This window comes from Bombina bombina, chromosome 6, assembly GCF_027579735.1.
Source record: "Bombina bombina isolate aBomBom1 chromosome 6, aBomBom1.pri, whole genome shotgun sequence".
NCBI lineage: Eukaryota > Metazoa > Chordata > Amphibia > Anura > Bombinatoridae > Bombina > Bombina bombina.
Window position 1 is genome coordinate 237,725,888 of NC_069504.1, and position 14,108 is coordinate 237,739,995.

At 36.0% G+C, this 14,108-nt stretch overlaps 1 protein-coding gene across 3 annotated transcripts; it reads left to right on the forward strand.

Moving 5' to 3' along the window:
- Positions 1-220: 220 nt before the first annotated feature.
- On the forward strand, positions 221-13,681 carry E2F7 (E2F transcription factor 7). 3 transcript variants are annotated; one of them, XM_053719786.1, is made up of 13 exons: positions 221-359; positions 790-898; positions 2,171-2,443; positions 2,758-2,917; positions 3,037-3,321; positions 3,576-3,734; positions 3,944-4,081; positions 4,543-4,734; positions 5,689-5,773; positions 9,923-10,352; positions 10,543-10,732; positions 11,338-11,654; positions 11,960-13,681. In XM_053719786.1, the coding sequence occupies exons 2-13, from the start codon at positions 806-808 to the stop codon at positions 12,122-12,124; spliced, it is 2,487 nt and encodes an 828-aa protein (XP_053575761.1). In that variant the 5' UTR covers positions 221-359; positions 790-805; the 3' UTR covers positions 12,125-13,681. The 3 variants fall into 3 exon arrangements, with proteins under 3 accessions (XP_053575761.1, XP_053575760.1, XP_053575762.1); XM_053719785.1 differs by having other exon boundaries at positions 279-898; XM_053719787.1 differs by having other exon boundaries at positions 279-898; positions 4,546-4,734.
- The last annotated feature ends 427 nt before the right edge of the window (positions 13,682-14,108 follow it).

The following is a 14,108-nucleotide window of genomic DNA, read 5'->3' on the forward strand; positions in this document are numbered from 1 at the left end:
ATTAGAGAGCGCGCCCAGCTCTACCTCTCACTCTTCAAAACTAGCGAGAAAAGGGGCGGGGGTCAAGCCATGATATGATTGGCTAAGTGGCATTGCCTCCTCTTTTGATTGGATGAAGCAGCTAAGGAACTGTAAGGGCGCCAGAATAGAAGTTGCAGCGGGATGTAAAATGTTTTAGTGAAGTTGGTTACGTGCGATCGTGGACTTGTTGAATGCAGATCAGTGACAAGCAGCAGTGGCAGAAGTTAGACGCTCGCAACAAGATCACACTAAAGTATTTGCTTTAAAACTGGGATGTGTAAATTGTGCTGCTGAAGTTGATTGGTTTTGCATGAAAATCGTATTGGGAAGACTACACAGTAAGTTTGTGTCTTGTAGTTTATGTGTTTTATGGGTAATTTATGTCAGATCTGTCTTGCATTTTAACACTGCAGTTTATTTAATCTGTAGTTCTTGTTTACATCTAATGGATAATCTGACTTAATTCTGCGGCTAAAGGGTTAAACTGAACAGAAACTCCCCCGACTGGTACTTGATGACACCCTGGGTGTCATGTTACATTTTACTTAGCTCCAACTCCCGGGATTTTACCATTTCCTTTGCGCCAAAATTTTAACAAATCCTAAACTTCCCGGGTACTGAAGGCGCCTAAACTGTACTGTCTATATATACAAAATAACAATGGCACTAATTATATTTAATTAGGCACATTTAACGGATCTCATGCTTTTGGCACTATTATTATTATTTTTACGTTTATACGTTTACTAAACTTGCATGTATTTTTAGATCTATTTATTTAAATATGGAAATGGCAGGGTGTTTAACGCTGAAGGATCTAATCAGCACAAGAAAATCTAAAGTGGATCCAGTAATTGATTTAAGGAGTTCACAGAAGGTAAGTACATTTTTGTAATGTAATATTGTAAGGCAATATGTAAAGTTGCATAAGGTATGTTTTATAAATATATATATATATATATATATATATATATATATATATATATATATATATATATATATATATATATATATATATATATAGATAGTAGTTTGTTAAAAAGGAAAGCACCCCTAAATTTTCTTAGAGTTTATTTGCAATGTGTGGTTGTGGTCAGGCTATTTTTTTCCCTATTTTGCTACACATACTTTCTACAAAACTAATGCAAGATCAGTAGTACAAGGTGACACTAATGTTTATGTTTGTTTTAAATTATGTATGAGTCATCGGTCACTAGTTTATTTTTACAAACTAAATCCATCATCTGCCATTATGTGATTTACTATAAACTTCTGCCCTGTTCTCCACAGACAATTTTGTCATTATGATGAAGCTGGGCACAGGCAGAGTTCTATGTAGAAAAGCACAAATTGCATAATTTAACAAAAAATTATTTATTTGCAATTTGTCCAACCATCGTTTAAAAAAAATGTAATCACTAATTTTAGCTTAATATTTCTTATGTTTTAGCTGGGTGGTCAGTAAAATCAGCCAGGTGGTGTACCCTATAAATAAGCCCTATAAAGAATGGTTTCTTTAGTATTAAGATATATATATAGTGTGTGTGTGTATGTATGTGTGTATATATATATATATATATATATATATATATATATATATATATATATATATATATATATATATATATATATATATCTATATATATATATCTATATCTGGTTTTGGTATCCAAGCACTCACTGTACGTTGAGTTGCCTGGGTGCACTCTATGGTAGATAGGTAGAAACTTTTCATGTAGAGAAGAGGTGCACACACAGGTCTTAATTAGCATAAGTTTTATTAATTCAGTCAACGTTTCTGTCCTCACAGGGACCTTTGTCAAGACTGTTCTCCGTAATAGACTGTGCGAAGCAGTCACCGCTGACTGCTTCGCACAGTCTTGATAAAAGTCCCTGTAAGGACCGAAACGTTGACTGAATTAATTAATAAAACTTATGCTAATTAAGACCTGTGTGTGCTTCTTCTCTACATGAAGTGTGTGTGTGTATGTATATATATATATATATATATATATATATATATATATCTATCACACAATTACTAGTCCCCAACTGTTAAAGTCACTACTAGTATATGTTTCTTCTCATGTGTTCTAAGTATGATGTGGAATATAATGGTTTCTAGGAGTAATCATTTTATTTCTTTTAGGAAAATATGTTTGATCGATTCAAAGTAAGTCCGAGAGTTTCATTAAAAAGTGAGCCAATTGATCTATCAAAACAAAAAGGCTTCACCCCAGAAAGAATCCCCATCACCCCTGTCAAGTCAGTGGACAGACCTCAAGAGCCCTGGACTCCAACAGCTAACCTCAAGATGCTAATTAGTGTTGCAAGTCCAGAAATACGGGACTGGGAGAAGAAAAAAGAGCTATTTCGACCAATTGAAAATAAAGAGCAAGAAGTTGTTCCTTGTTCCCAACAGGTAAATCTTAATGAATAAATAGCTCAGATCTCCTTTTCTGTACTTTATTACTATTTCAGGGGTAATTCTTCCCCTTAATCGACAAAATGTCAGTATAATAAAGTATAAAAGTGGAGTGCTAAGCTAGTTTATGCTATTTTACTAATATACCCCTAGATGCCTGCAGATGTTTGAAGTATGTATATAATATATATATATATATATATATATATATATATATATATATATATATATATATATATATATATATAATATCTGTGTGTGTGTGTGTGTACGTTCTTGTTGGTAGATCACCTATTATTTTCTCTTCCCAGTTTGAAGTTGTTGATGACATTGACGAGTTGGAAAAGAGGCCTAGTAGAAAGCAGAAAAGTTTGGGACTTTTGTGCCAGAAGTTTTTGGCTCGATATCCCAGCCATCCCTTGTCAACAGAGAAGACTGCTATATCTCTGGATGAAGCAGCTGCTAGTCTTGGTATGTATCTGTGCTGGTTTCCTTGAGTCTAATCTACTGATCTTACTTATTTACATGCTCTGAATTATATACATTTCTGCAAATGTACTAAATTACTATGTTTACTTTTCTCTAAACAGGGGTGGAGCGTAGGCGTATCTATGACATTGTGAATGTACTGGAGTCACTTCAGTTAGTCAGCCGTGTGGCAAAGAATCAATATTGCTGGCATGGGCAGCACAACCTGCAACAGACTCTAAAAAACTTGCAACGGATTGGAGAGCAACAAAAGTATGATGCACAGATCGCTTATCAGCAGAGAGATATGAGCTTTGAAACCAAAAATGGGGAATGGAGGAAAGAATCCACAGGAGATGGGCAAAATATGTATCTTCTAGAACTGTCTGAAGTAGACGGTCCTTCTGGTGAGAATTTTTCCTTCGCTTACACTTTTATTAATGCACTTTTTGTGCTGTTACAAGTTAGCAGCTTTCTTATCTGTAATATACATGGTTGCCACATAGTTGAAGTCATATTTTTTTAGAACTTTATATTTATTCATTCTGTAAAAGACCTAAAAGGGTTGGAATACTACTTTTTTTTTTTTTTTTTTTTTACATTTAAAATCTTTACCATTCTACACAATTGCTGATATTCTGATTGTCTGTCTTTATTGCAGCATCTGCAAGTAGCCGCAAAGATAAATCACTGCGTATTATGAGCCAGAAGTTTGTTATGCTCTTTCTTGCATCCAGTACCAAGATAATCACTCTTGAGATAGCCGCAAAAATACTAATTGAGGAGAGCCAAGATGTAGCAGATCACAGCAAGTTTAAAAGTAAGTATTACTTATTGGTGAGGGTTATCGTCTGGCATCTTCTTGTAGCTGTTGGTTTATGGACTAGAATTAATTTGTATCCTGAGTATTCTCCATTGCTGGACTAGTCTGTACTTCTAAGGGAAAAATGTATAATTATTAAAGTAAAATCATGTTTAGCCCTCTGTAATGCTCCAAAACATTTACTCAGGTACTTTTTTTTTATGTAGCAAAAGTACGTAGGCTTTATGACATTGCAAATGTGTTGACAAGCCTGGGACTTATAAAGAAGGTGCATGTTACAGAAGAGAGAGGACGAAAACCTGCATTCAAGTGGATTGGGCCAACAGATTTTATGGATAACCATGGTAGGTCAGCTTATTTCTACCTGCTTACCACTGCTACTTTATTAAATGTGTGGTTCAGAAATATAGTTATCAACTTTGTATGTGCTGTAGTCTGCAGCTGTTCACTATAAGATGATCATATAAAAATGTTTAAAGGGACTGTTAAGTCAAAATTAAACTTTCATGATTCAGATAGAGCATGCAATTTGAAACCACTTTGCAATTTACTTCTGTTGTCAAATTTTTGTTATCTTGGTATCTTTTATTGAACAGTAAAACTAGGTGGGCTCATAGGAGCTCAGGAGTGTGCACGTGTCTTAAGTACTCTTTAGTAATTTGTTTTAAATTGTATGCTCTATCTGAATCATGAAAGTTTAATTTTGACTTTACTGTCCCTTTAACATGCATAGAACAAACAAATCAAGCCTAATATGCAAGTATCAAAACGGTAAATTAAAAAAAAAGTTATCATTTTGTTCTAGTAGATCAGCGGATTGACGTTACACCAACCTCATCTCCAAACTATAAGAGAGAAGCCAACATCCTGTTCGCTGCATCTGGCAATACCAAAGAGAGATTGTCTCGTCACTCGTCCTTCAACAAGCCTCCGTCTTCTAACAATGTGAAGAGGAAGGTCTGCTCTGAACCCAGCAGTCCCCACAAGGCACCCAATGGTAGGTAGCTACAAGCAGCCAAATCCCTCACTAAGGCTTTGTTTGTTGCATATCTGAGGAGCCAAACTGCCCTTCCAGTAACCAGACACTGGAAGAATGGAACAAAAAAATAAGTGTTTTCTATATAACCTATTTATAGGGCACACTGCCCAGCTGATTTTACTGAACACATGGCTAAATTTTAAGCCAATATAAAGCTTAAATTAATTAAAGGGATATGAAACCCAAACATTTTCTTTTGTGATTCAGACAGAGCATACCATTTTAAAAAAAGTCTCCAATTTAAGAAAAAAAAATTGGGTTTCATATCCCTTTGTATATTATAATTATGCAATTCATTTGTGATTTGGATAGCTTAGGAAACATTTATAAATATCAGAAAATGTTATAATATTTCAAATTATTACACTGCCCCAGCTACTTCAAGTGAGGATATAATTAGGTCTTTTTTAGGAACCGCATTTGCGTGTGGTTGGTGTTATTCTCCGTAAAGGCTGTTCTTTAAACTCTGCTACAGACTTGGCAATAAATTGCTGTTCTCTGACATTGAAGGGACAGTAAACAGCTTGATAGTTGTATGTAAAATGTTTAGTTATGCATAATGAACCTATTTTGCAATATACTTTTATTTATTTTGCCCCCTTTACATTTCATTTAGCTCTGAAAATTGAGCCGTTTCTAATTCTCAGAACTTGAACTTCAAAGCTAATCCTGCTACATCCATAATTGGCTTTATCAGATGGCTGCAAAGCAATTAACATTTAAAGTGGCTAGCCTTGTTGTTTGACTAAAACCCAAACGGACTCCTAAATAAGGCAAATCATGGGGGGTTTGGCGTGTATAATATTCTATAGCAACACAACAACAACCTCTTGTAATTACAAGGTGTTTACTATCCCTTTTTTATATTGGTAATGGATTCGCTAACTTTACAAAAACATTTTGTTTTTACAGTATGCATGGAAGCTTGTGACTCCTACTCATCAAAGATGGCACATTTGGCAGCAGTATGCAGACAGAAGATTGAAGAAGATTCAACGTAAGTGACAAATAATTTGTACTATTTTATTTTGTAATTTAAAGGGACTTAACACCCATGTGGTAAATCGCTTGAAAGTGATGCAGCATAAACGTAAAGAGCTGACAAGAAAATATCACCTGAGCGTCTCTATGTAAAAGAAAAAGATATTTCACCTCAAAATTTCATTGGCTCACAAAAGTAAGTGGTGTGTGAAGTTATCCTTCAGCTATTGTCCAGCTGCAGTGGGGGGGTGTCAGCAGTGCTGAGTTCCGGGAAGTCAGGCTTTGCTTTAGTGTAATATCATAAGATTTAATAGCAAACTTCCTTAAACTGAGAAGGGAAATAACATCACCACTGTGCTAGGTGCACACTTTCTTGCAAGTTCCAGGACTAGCATCTTGATTGGCCACTTTTAACCCCTTAAGGACCAAGGATGTACCCTGTACATCCTCGGGGTTTTCAAGCGCTGGAATCGATCGTGACCGCTTCCAGCTGTTTTCATGTTATTTGCAGTGATGCCTCAATATTGAGGCATCCTGCAATAAAAAAATTTTTTAGGCATCTGATGCAGAGAGAGCCACTCTGTGGCCCTCTCTGCATCGGCCAGCAATGGTGCCGATCATTGGTGGGTGGGAGCTATAGCAGGGAGAAGCTAAAACGAACCCTACAAGCTACTCAATTAACCCCTTAACTGTTGGGCATAATACAATAGGTGCGCAGCGGCATTTAGCAGCCTCCTAATTACCAAAAAGTAATGCCAAAGCCATATATCTCTATTTCTGAACAAAGGGGATCCCAGAGAAGCATTTACAACCATGTGTGCCATAATTGCACACGCTGTTTGTAAATAATTTCAGTGAGAAACCCAAAGTTAAGGAAAAAGTGAACTTTTTTTTATTTTATTTGATCGCATTCGGCAATTAAATAATGGAATGAAAAATACCAAAATGGGTCTAGATCAATACTTTGGTTTGTCTACTTAAACAAAATATATACATGTAAAGGGTTATTCATGGATTCCTGACAGATATCGTTGTTAAAATGTAACGGTCTCTAATTTTGAAAAAGAAATTGTTTGGAAATAGCAAAGTGCTACTTGTACTTATTGCCCTATAACTTGCAAAGAACATGTAAACATTGGGTATTTCTAAACTCAGGACAAAATTTAAAAACTATTTAGCATGGGTGTTTTTTGGTGATTGTAGATGTGTAACAGATTTTGGGGGTCAAAGTTAGAAAAAGTGGGGGGGTTATTTTTTTTCATCCTATTTGATAAAACATTTTTTTATAGTATATGATGAAAATAATGGTATCTTTAGAAAGTCCTTTTAATAACAAAGAAAAGCGGTATGTAATATGTGTGGGTACATTTAATGAGTAAGGAAAATTACAGCTAAACACAGCAGAAATGTAAAAATAGCCCTGGTCCTTAAAGTGAATGTCAAGTTACTAATAGTGCCCCATGGCATTGGATAGACTCTCCCGTTCGCCATTTTGTCAAATTGATTGATAGATGACGATTCGTAAAAGAACCAATCCTTGTTTTCGCCTGGGCCGTGACATTTGCGCAAAGGGGCTGAACACCCCTGGGAGGTAAACAAGGAATAGTTATTTTACAAATCGTCATCTGTAGATCAATTTGACAATATGGTGGCCGGGAGAGCTGCGCTTATCGTTGCAGGGGTAAATGGGTAAAAATTCAGTAAAATTTGTACATATAAAAGCTTTCTTGAATTAAACCCTTGTTAATTTTTAAAGTCTATCCAATGCTGTGGGGCACTATTAGTAACTTGACATTCACTTTAAGGGTAAGAAAATTAGAAAATGGTCTGGTCACGAAGGAGTTAAAGTCCCTTTACAATGGGATGTGGCTTCTGAGGAAATTTGAGGTAAAATCACTCCCTTATTCAGGTGATATTTTTTTTTTTTGTCAGCTTTTTACAGCTACGTTGCATCACTTTCAAATGCTTCAACATGACTTTTACAGAAAGTGCTAAGAGGAGTGTATGTATATATATGTGTGTGTGTATATATATATATATATATATATATATATATATATATATATATATACACACTCTTTTACCATCCATATTGCAGTTAGGTTATTACATTTTAGAATATTTTTTATTATTTGTTTCCAATAAGTGCAAACTTGGGCTAGTGCAGAGAAGTGAGATTTTGCTAAATGCCCAAAGGAAGGGTTCTACAGAAAGTGAAAAATTCCCTCTCCCCACACACACACTGTAAATCGGCTTAACCCTTTCATGTCAGGGCTAAAGTGCCTACATCGGAACAACTATTCCGATGTAGTCAAATTGAAACCACGCGATCGTGCACATGATCGCAAGATTTCAATTATTGGATTGCGTCTGGGGACGTCCCTAAAACCCTAGGAACGCCCTCCAGACCGCAATCAAATCCTGAAAGCATGGAAGGCTTCAGGACAGCAATTGGCTATGACGTTCTATTCCATCATAATGGCCCAGTCTAATTATGACGGAATAGAACGGCTTTAAAAGGTTAAAGGGACAGTCAACACCCGACACAACATGATTCCATATTTTGATAACTCAAACGAAGATCCGTCTGCACCGCCTCCCTTCTCTATTACCTCTATCCTTGTCCAAGTAATCCTTCAAAATACAGGCATTAATCTGCTCAAATTATTATGGCCACCTAACTCCCCCCACCGTTGCGTATCTACCTTCTGTTTCAAGCCATCCGCCAATCAGAATGCAATCCTCGGTCAGAATCTTCAAACTCGTTCACCGAGTTTAGTGCATCAGTGATTGAATAGGAACCTAAAAAGCGGCACTTTATTCTGCACAATTGTTTCTGCCGGATTCTATTTCTAGCTTTTGAAATGATCGTTATAGATTTTTGTGACCTAACAAATTAATTGGCTGCGGCAAGTCCGATGTCGGGTTACAATCTGACTGATTTACAAATGCGCATGTGTGATGACGTATGAAGAGCGGCCTCAATACCTACATGAACGAGCCTGAAATGGCATAGAGAAGGGAAGGAGTTTGGCGGCCATATTTAGCATAGATTAACCGATGTATCGTGAAGGATTACTAGGACAAGGATATAGGTAATACAGAAGTAAGGCAGTGTAGGCGGATCTTCGTTTGTGTTATAACAATATGACTCTAAAAAAGATGGAGAAGGCGCCACATAGCGTAATTCTACAAGATATATCAAATGGCAGGTGGTGGATAATATACACTCACATTTAGTATAGCACTGTGACGTACAGATCGATCATCAGAGTTGTCCGGTAAAACTATCCTCGGGGTGTAAGAAAAACAGAATTTTAAGACTTCAAGGTGCCTCTTCCCTCGTGGTGAGCTCTATAAAAGATGGAACAACCGCCACATAGTGTGATTCTGCAGGGTATTATAACAAATGCTGGATAGTATACACTCACACATTTGGTATAGCACTGTAATGTAGTGCAAACTTGGCAAACCGGATCCTCAGTTGTCCTGTAACACACTCTCCTCTAGATGCAGAAAGCACAAACTTTCAAGGTGCCTCTTCACTCGCAGTAAATAGGAGTGTAAAAATATCTCCTTGCTAAAAACCACTCAGGTAAACACTAAAGGGTCACTCAGTAAAAATAAAAAGTAGCGAGTAACTTAAAAACAAGTGTTTATTAAACACTAAAAATGCACAGCAACGCGTTTCTCAGTATTACTGTTTCCTCAGCCTGACCCTTTTCCACCCTTTTTGTGTGATCCCATACACAAATTTAATTTGGACTCTAAGTATGGTATCAGTTATATGTTGTAACATTATATACTGTTGCTTCCTTATATGGTTTATTGTGTAAATTAGTTTTCACATTTGATAACGCTATACATCCTACATTTACACCTCTTCAAGTGATAGCGCCCCTATTTACACCTTTGAGTGTTATTTGTTTCATAACAATATGAAATCCTGTTGTGTCTGGTGTTGACTGTCCCTTTTAAACACTTTGAGATGGCAATATAAAATTATAATGTCCATTTAAAGCAGTTTCAGTGGAAATGGAATGCAGTGCAATGTCTTTAAACAGATGATATAATTATCAATTATTTTAGAGCACTAACAGATTCCACTGTACCATAACTGGATGCCTAACCTTTTTAATGTGGTTTTTTTTTTTTTCACCCTCAGGAACCAGAATCTGTCACATAAGAATACAGTATTACAAAATGCCAGCCATCTCCCTTTCTCAGTTGTTGTTCCAATAGATTCTGAATACTGTCTGACACCTGTGGTTCATCAAGGATCATCTACAGCCCAAAATGTTACAAATGGACAGTCTGCTGCTATGCCCAATTCCCACCCTGGTGCAGAACTAAGCAATCATACCCTAGTCCCTAACCAGCCATACATGTACCTCCCCTCTTCTGTATTCATGCTTTGTGGTAAACTTGGAGAAGAGTCTGTGCCAAGTGCAGAAGAACATCCTACTGAAGAAAGCTCAGTAGTTGCATCTGCAACCACAGATTTGAAGCATACTGCAATATCTGAGGATGAAATGCCCACAAAGCGACCGAGAATTGCCATGGGTGGTTTCCCACATTCTTTTGTACCAGAACGGGTATGTCTTCCTTACATGTTTAAAATATTTCATTTGTCGCATTTTGCATTGTATTTTATGTTTAGACCTAGCTAAAGTAAAAATCATTTATAGATATTTTAATGCTATATAATAGCTTGACATGTCTTAATCTAGTAGAAAGTTCTTAATTATTCTTTTGTTCTTATTCATTTTTTTTTTTTATTTGCAGTTTGTCAGTTCTAACTCTTGTGAGAGCCTTTGTAGAGAAGATGAAAAAGTAATCCCCAATGGTAATCTGCACAGAGGTGTGAGTGACAACGAAGTTCTGGGAGATACCTTTCAAATCAGTAAAATAGGTCTTCAGGAAAACCAGAAATCAACTGTTTTACCACCATACTTCTATGTTACCCCAGCAGCAGGTAAGTGTTCTATGGGCTAGATTTATCATACTACAGGCGGACAGGAGCGTACGTCCTTCTCTGGCGGGCAGCCATTCACTGCCTGCTTTTATCATTGCACATGTGTGCAGCGCAGCCAATTGTGCTTTGACAGTGACTGTCAATCTCCCTGGTCAGAAAAGTCCAGGGAGCTTGATATCCTCCACGTGTTGAGAAGCAGCGTTCTCGACTGCAAATCTGCAGTCGATGGTGCTGAGACCCCTTGTTAAATCTTAGCCTGTGTGTCTCTTTGAAATGGGGAAGAAAATAAAATGTCTTTATGTTGAAGACTCTTACATGAAGACCACTGACCAATTGCTATTTTTAATGTATATGTATAGTTGTGTCATGGGTTGACATATAGTATACTGTATGGCAACATGTATTCATTACATTATATATTATGTTTATATATGGGTGTATAAAATGTAAAATCATTTATTTTCACGAGAGTGTTTTGTACATAGATATGTAGAACACTTTTAAAATTATAGTGGTCGTTTTGTGTTTTGTTTTTTTTAGCTGCTCTAACTACCTGTCAGTTAACAAAAAAAATCTGATCACTTTGTTTTCTTTTTTATCTTTAGGACTGAATGGCTTCAACTTCTTTCTTCCCTCAAGTCAAACTGCAAGTACTGTGTCTCCAAGTCAGTTGGCATCTCTGAAAATTCCCTGTATGGTTGTGCCATCATCATCCTCGCCAGGATATCCTCTGTTCTGCTCTCCAGCTGTTCCCAATAGCACTGTACCTAGCCCAGTTGGAATGAATTTAAACCTACCTGCCATGACTTCAGCTACACCTCTGATTATTGGCGCCCAACCAATGGTATCTCGGAAAGTATCTGAGTATTCTCCAGATTTGCCTCATAATCTTTCAACAGAGCCTATCCTTAAAACTCAGAAGGTAAGACATCTGCTAAATTTGACAACATCCGCTTTTGTTTTCACTGCTCTCGTGATGTTCATGTCTTTTTAATTGCTTGTCAAAAAATATACAGTGAACACAATAATGCACAAGAACAAATAAGTCAGAATTGCTGTTAGCTGGAATACAAACCGTATCTCAACACTATAAACATAGTCCTAAATTGCTCTTATTTTGCTACAAACACCAATATTGAGCCATGCCATGTCTGTGGTACCCTTTCATATTTTATCAAATATTAAATTAATGTATTTTTTTTTTCTACCCCCTTCTCCCCACACTAGTCGCCAACGCCGCTAACTCCAAAAAACGTCCGTCCAGCTCACAGGGATGCATTCTTCAAAACTCCTGGAGATGCTGGAGTTCCATCATTTGTTCGGAAAAGTGAAGGGGCGCATTTCAGCTCTGTGCAGAGAAGACTGGAAATTAGCAGCAGTGCTGGAGAATGAGCATAGCTTTTGGCACTTCAGAACTTTTTTCTCATTTACATATTAATTATGTAGCATTTTGAGCAAAGTCACTGTTGCCTATCTGCAACAATAACATGACCTTTCTAAGTACTTGTGTAATTTATTTTTGATTGGTGGAATTTGTTTTTGGGGTTTTTTTTTTAGCAGACTGTCAAACCACACTCTTAATCAAGGATTTTGTTAGGACAATGAGTATCTGCGAATACTATAACACGTTTGTGGTTTTCAATTATACCAATACTTACCCTGCACTTATACACACTTGATCACAGCTGCTTTTGACTTTTCTGATCACCAGTTGTCTCACAGCAGCTTTTGTCAGATTATTTTTTTTCTCTTGCATTTCTGCTATTTTGTTACAACCCACAGTTGCTTGACAAAGAGGAAAGCTATATACACAGTTTGTTGTAACATGCCTTAATTATGAAGAACAGTATGGAGTTGGAAATACATTTCTGCAATCTTTAAGCATAATATGCTTAAAACTACATTACTTGGAGTAGCATACTCACTACTTGAATACGGATAGCCCTTTTATCATTTACACCTGTAGAAAATGTAAAAAATTAAACATTAGCTGTGACGTCAGTGTATGTGAATGTTTTCTGCTTTAAGCATTGAGACCAAATTAACTGTGAATCTCTTTTGTAAGGATGAACGTGGTATACGACTTAGATGTCCATAAATAGTGTTTAGAACTCTTCTTTCTTTCTTCTTATTTTTTTTAATATTAACTAATATGTTTAAATGTATTGATCCCCTCGTCTTTGTATTTGGAAAATGTTATTAATGTATGATATGAAATTTGTTTTTATGTAGACTTCTGTCATTTTTTAATATTGAGCTGTTAAATTTTATGTATTGATATGGAATCCATATCTTGCTTTTGTTGCTCTTTTTACTATGTACAACATAGTCTAATATGGTGAGTTGACATTGAGCAGTTTCTGTGGTAAATTTGTTTTGACTCTGAAAGCTAAAATCTGTTGGCTTTGTTACTATGTTAACACTAAACAGTGACCCGTTTTAATGGGCTTTTGAAATGTGTATCCTTCATTCCTTGGTGATTTTAGAGCAATTTTTCTGCCATACTAATGATATTATTGGAAATAGGTAATTTTGTATTTGCACTGTGGCAAAATTGTGTAATGGTTATGCACTAGAAGCTAAGAATATAACAACATTTGCATTTTTTATCGTCATTTGATACAGGTGTTAACAGGGCTGTCTAAATACTTGAACAAATCTACCATGTTTACATTCCATGTATGTCTTTATTACAAAATATGGTGCTTTTTATATATATGTGTATATTTTTAATAAAGTCAAGGCTGCTTAGTGTAATTATAATTGCACTGCTAGTTCATATATATGTATTTGTACTGCTGCTCACAACCTTTTCTGTTTAGATACAACTTTGTGCTGATTAAGCTATGTTCATAGCTCTAAACATTTTTTATTTTACTTGCACAGGGTTTTTGTAAACTATTGAATTGTAATTATAGTGTTTTTAATAAAGATAACTAATTAAACTGCTTTTGTTGTCATTGGTCCAACTTTTCATAGTACAACTTCAGTTCGGTTACTTTTTCCCCCATAATCCTATGATGTCATATTTGGGACTGCAAGGCTTAAAGTCCATGTCCCATAAAGGGACATGACACCCAATATTTGTCTTTCACGATACAGATGTAGCATGCAGTTTTTTAGCATTATCTAATTTACTTCATTCTCTTAGTATCCTTTGTTAAATAATAAAAGCATACCTAGGTAAGAACAGTAATATACTGCTGCTTGAGTGGTGGCTACACATATACATCATTAGGTCTAAAACGTATTTACCATTTAAAAAAGGGACATGAAACCATTTTTTTTCTTTCATGATTCAGATAGAACATACAATTTTCCAATATGGTCAAATTTGCTTCATTCTCTTGGTATACCTTTTGTTAACGAAGCAGCA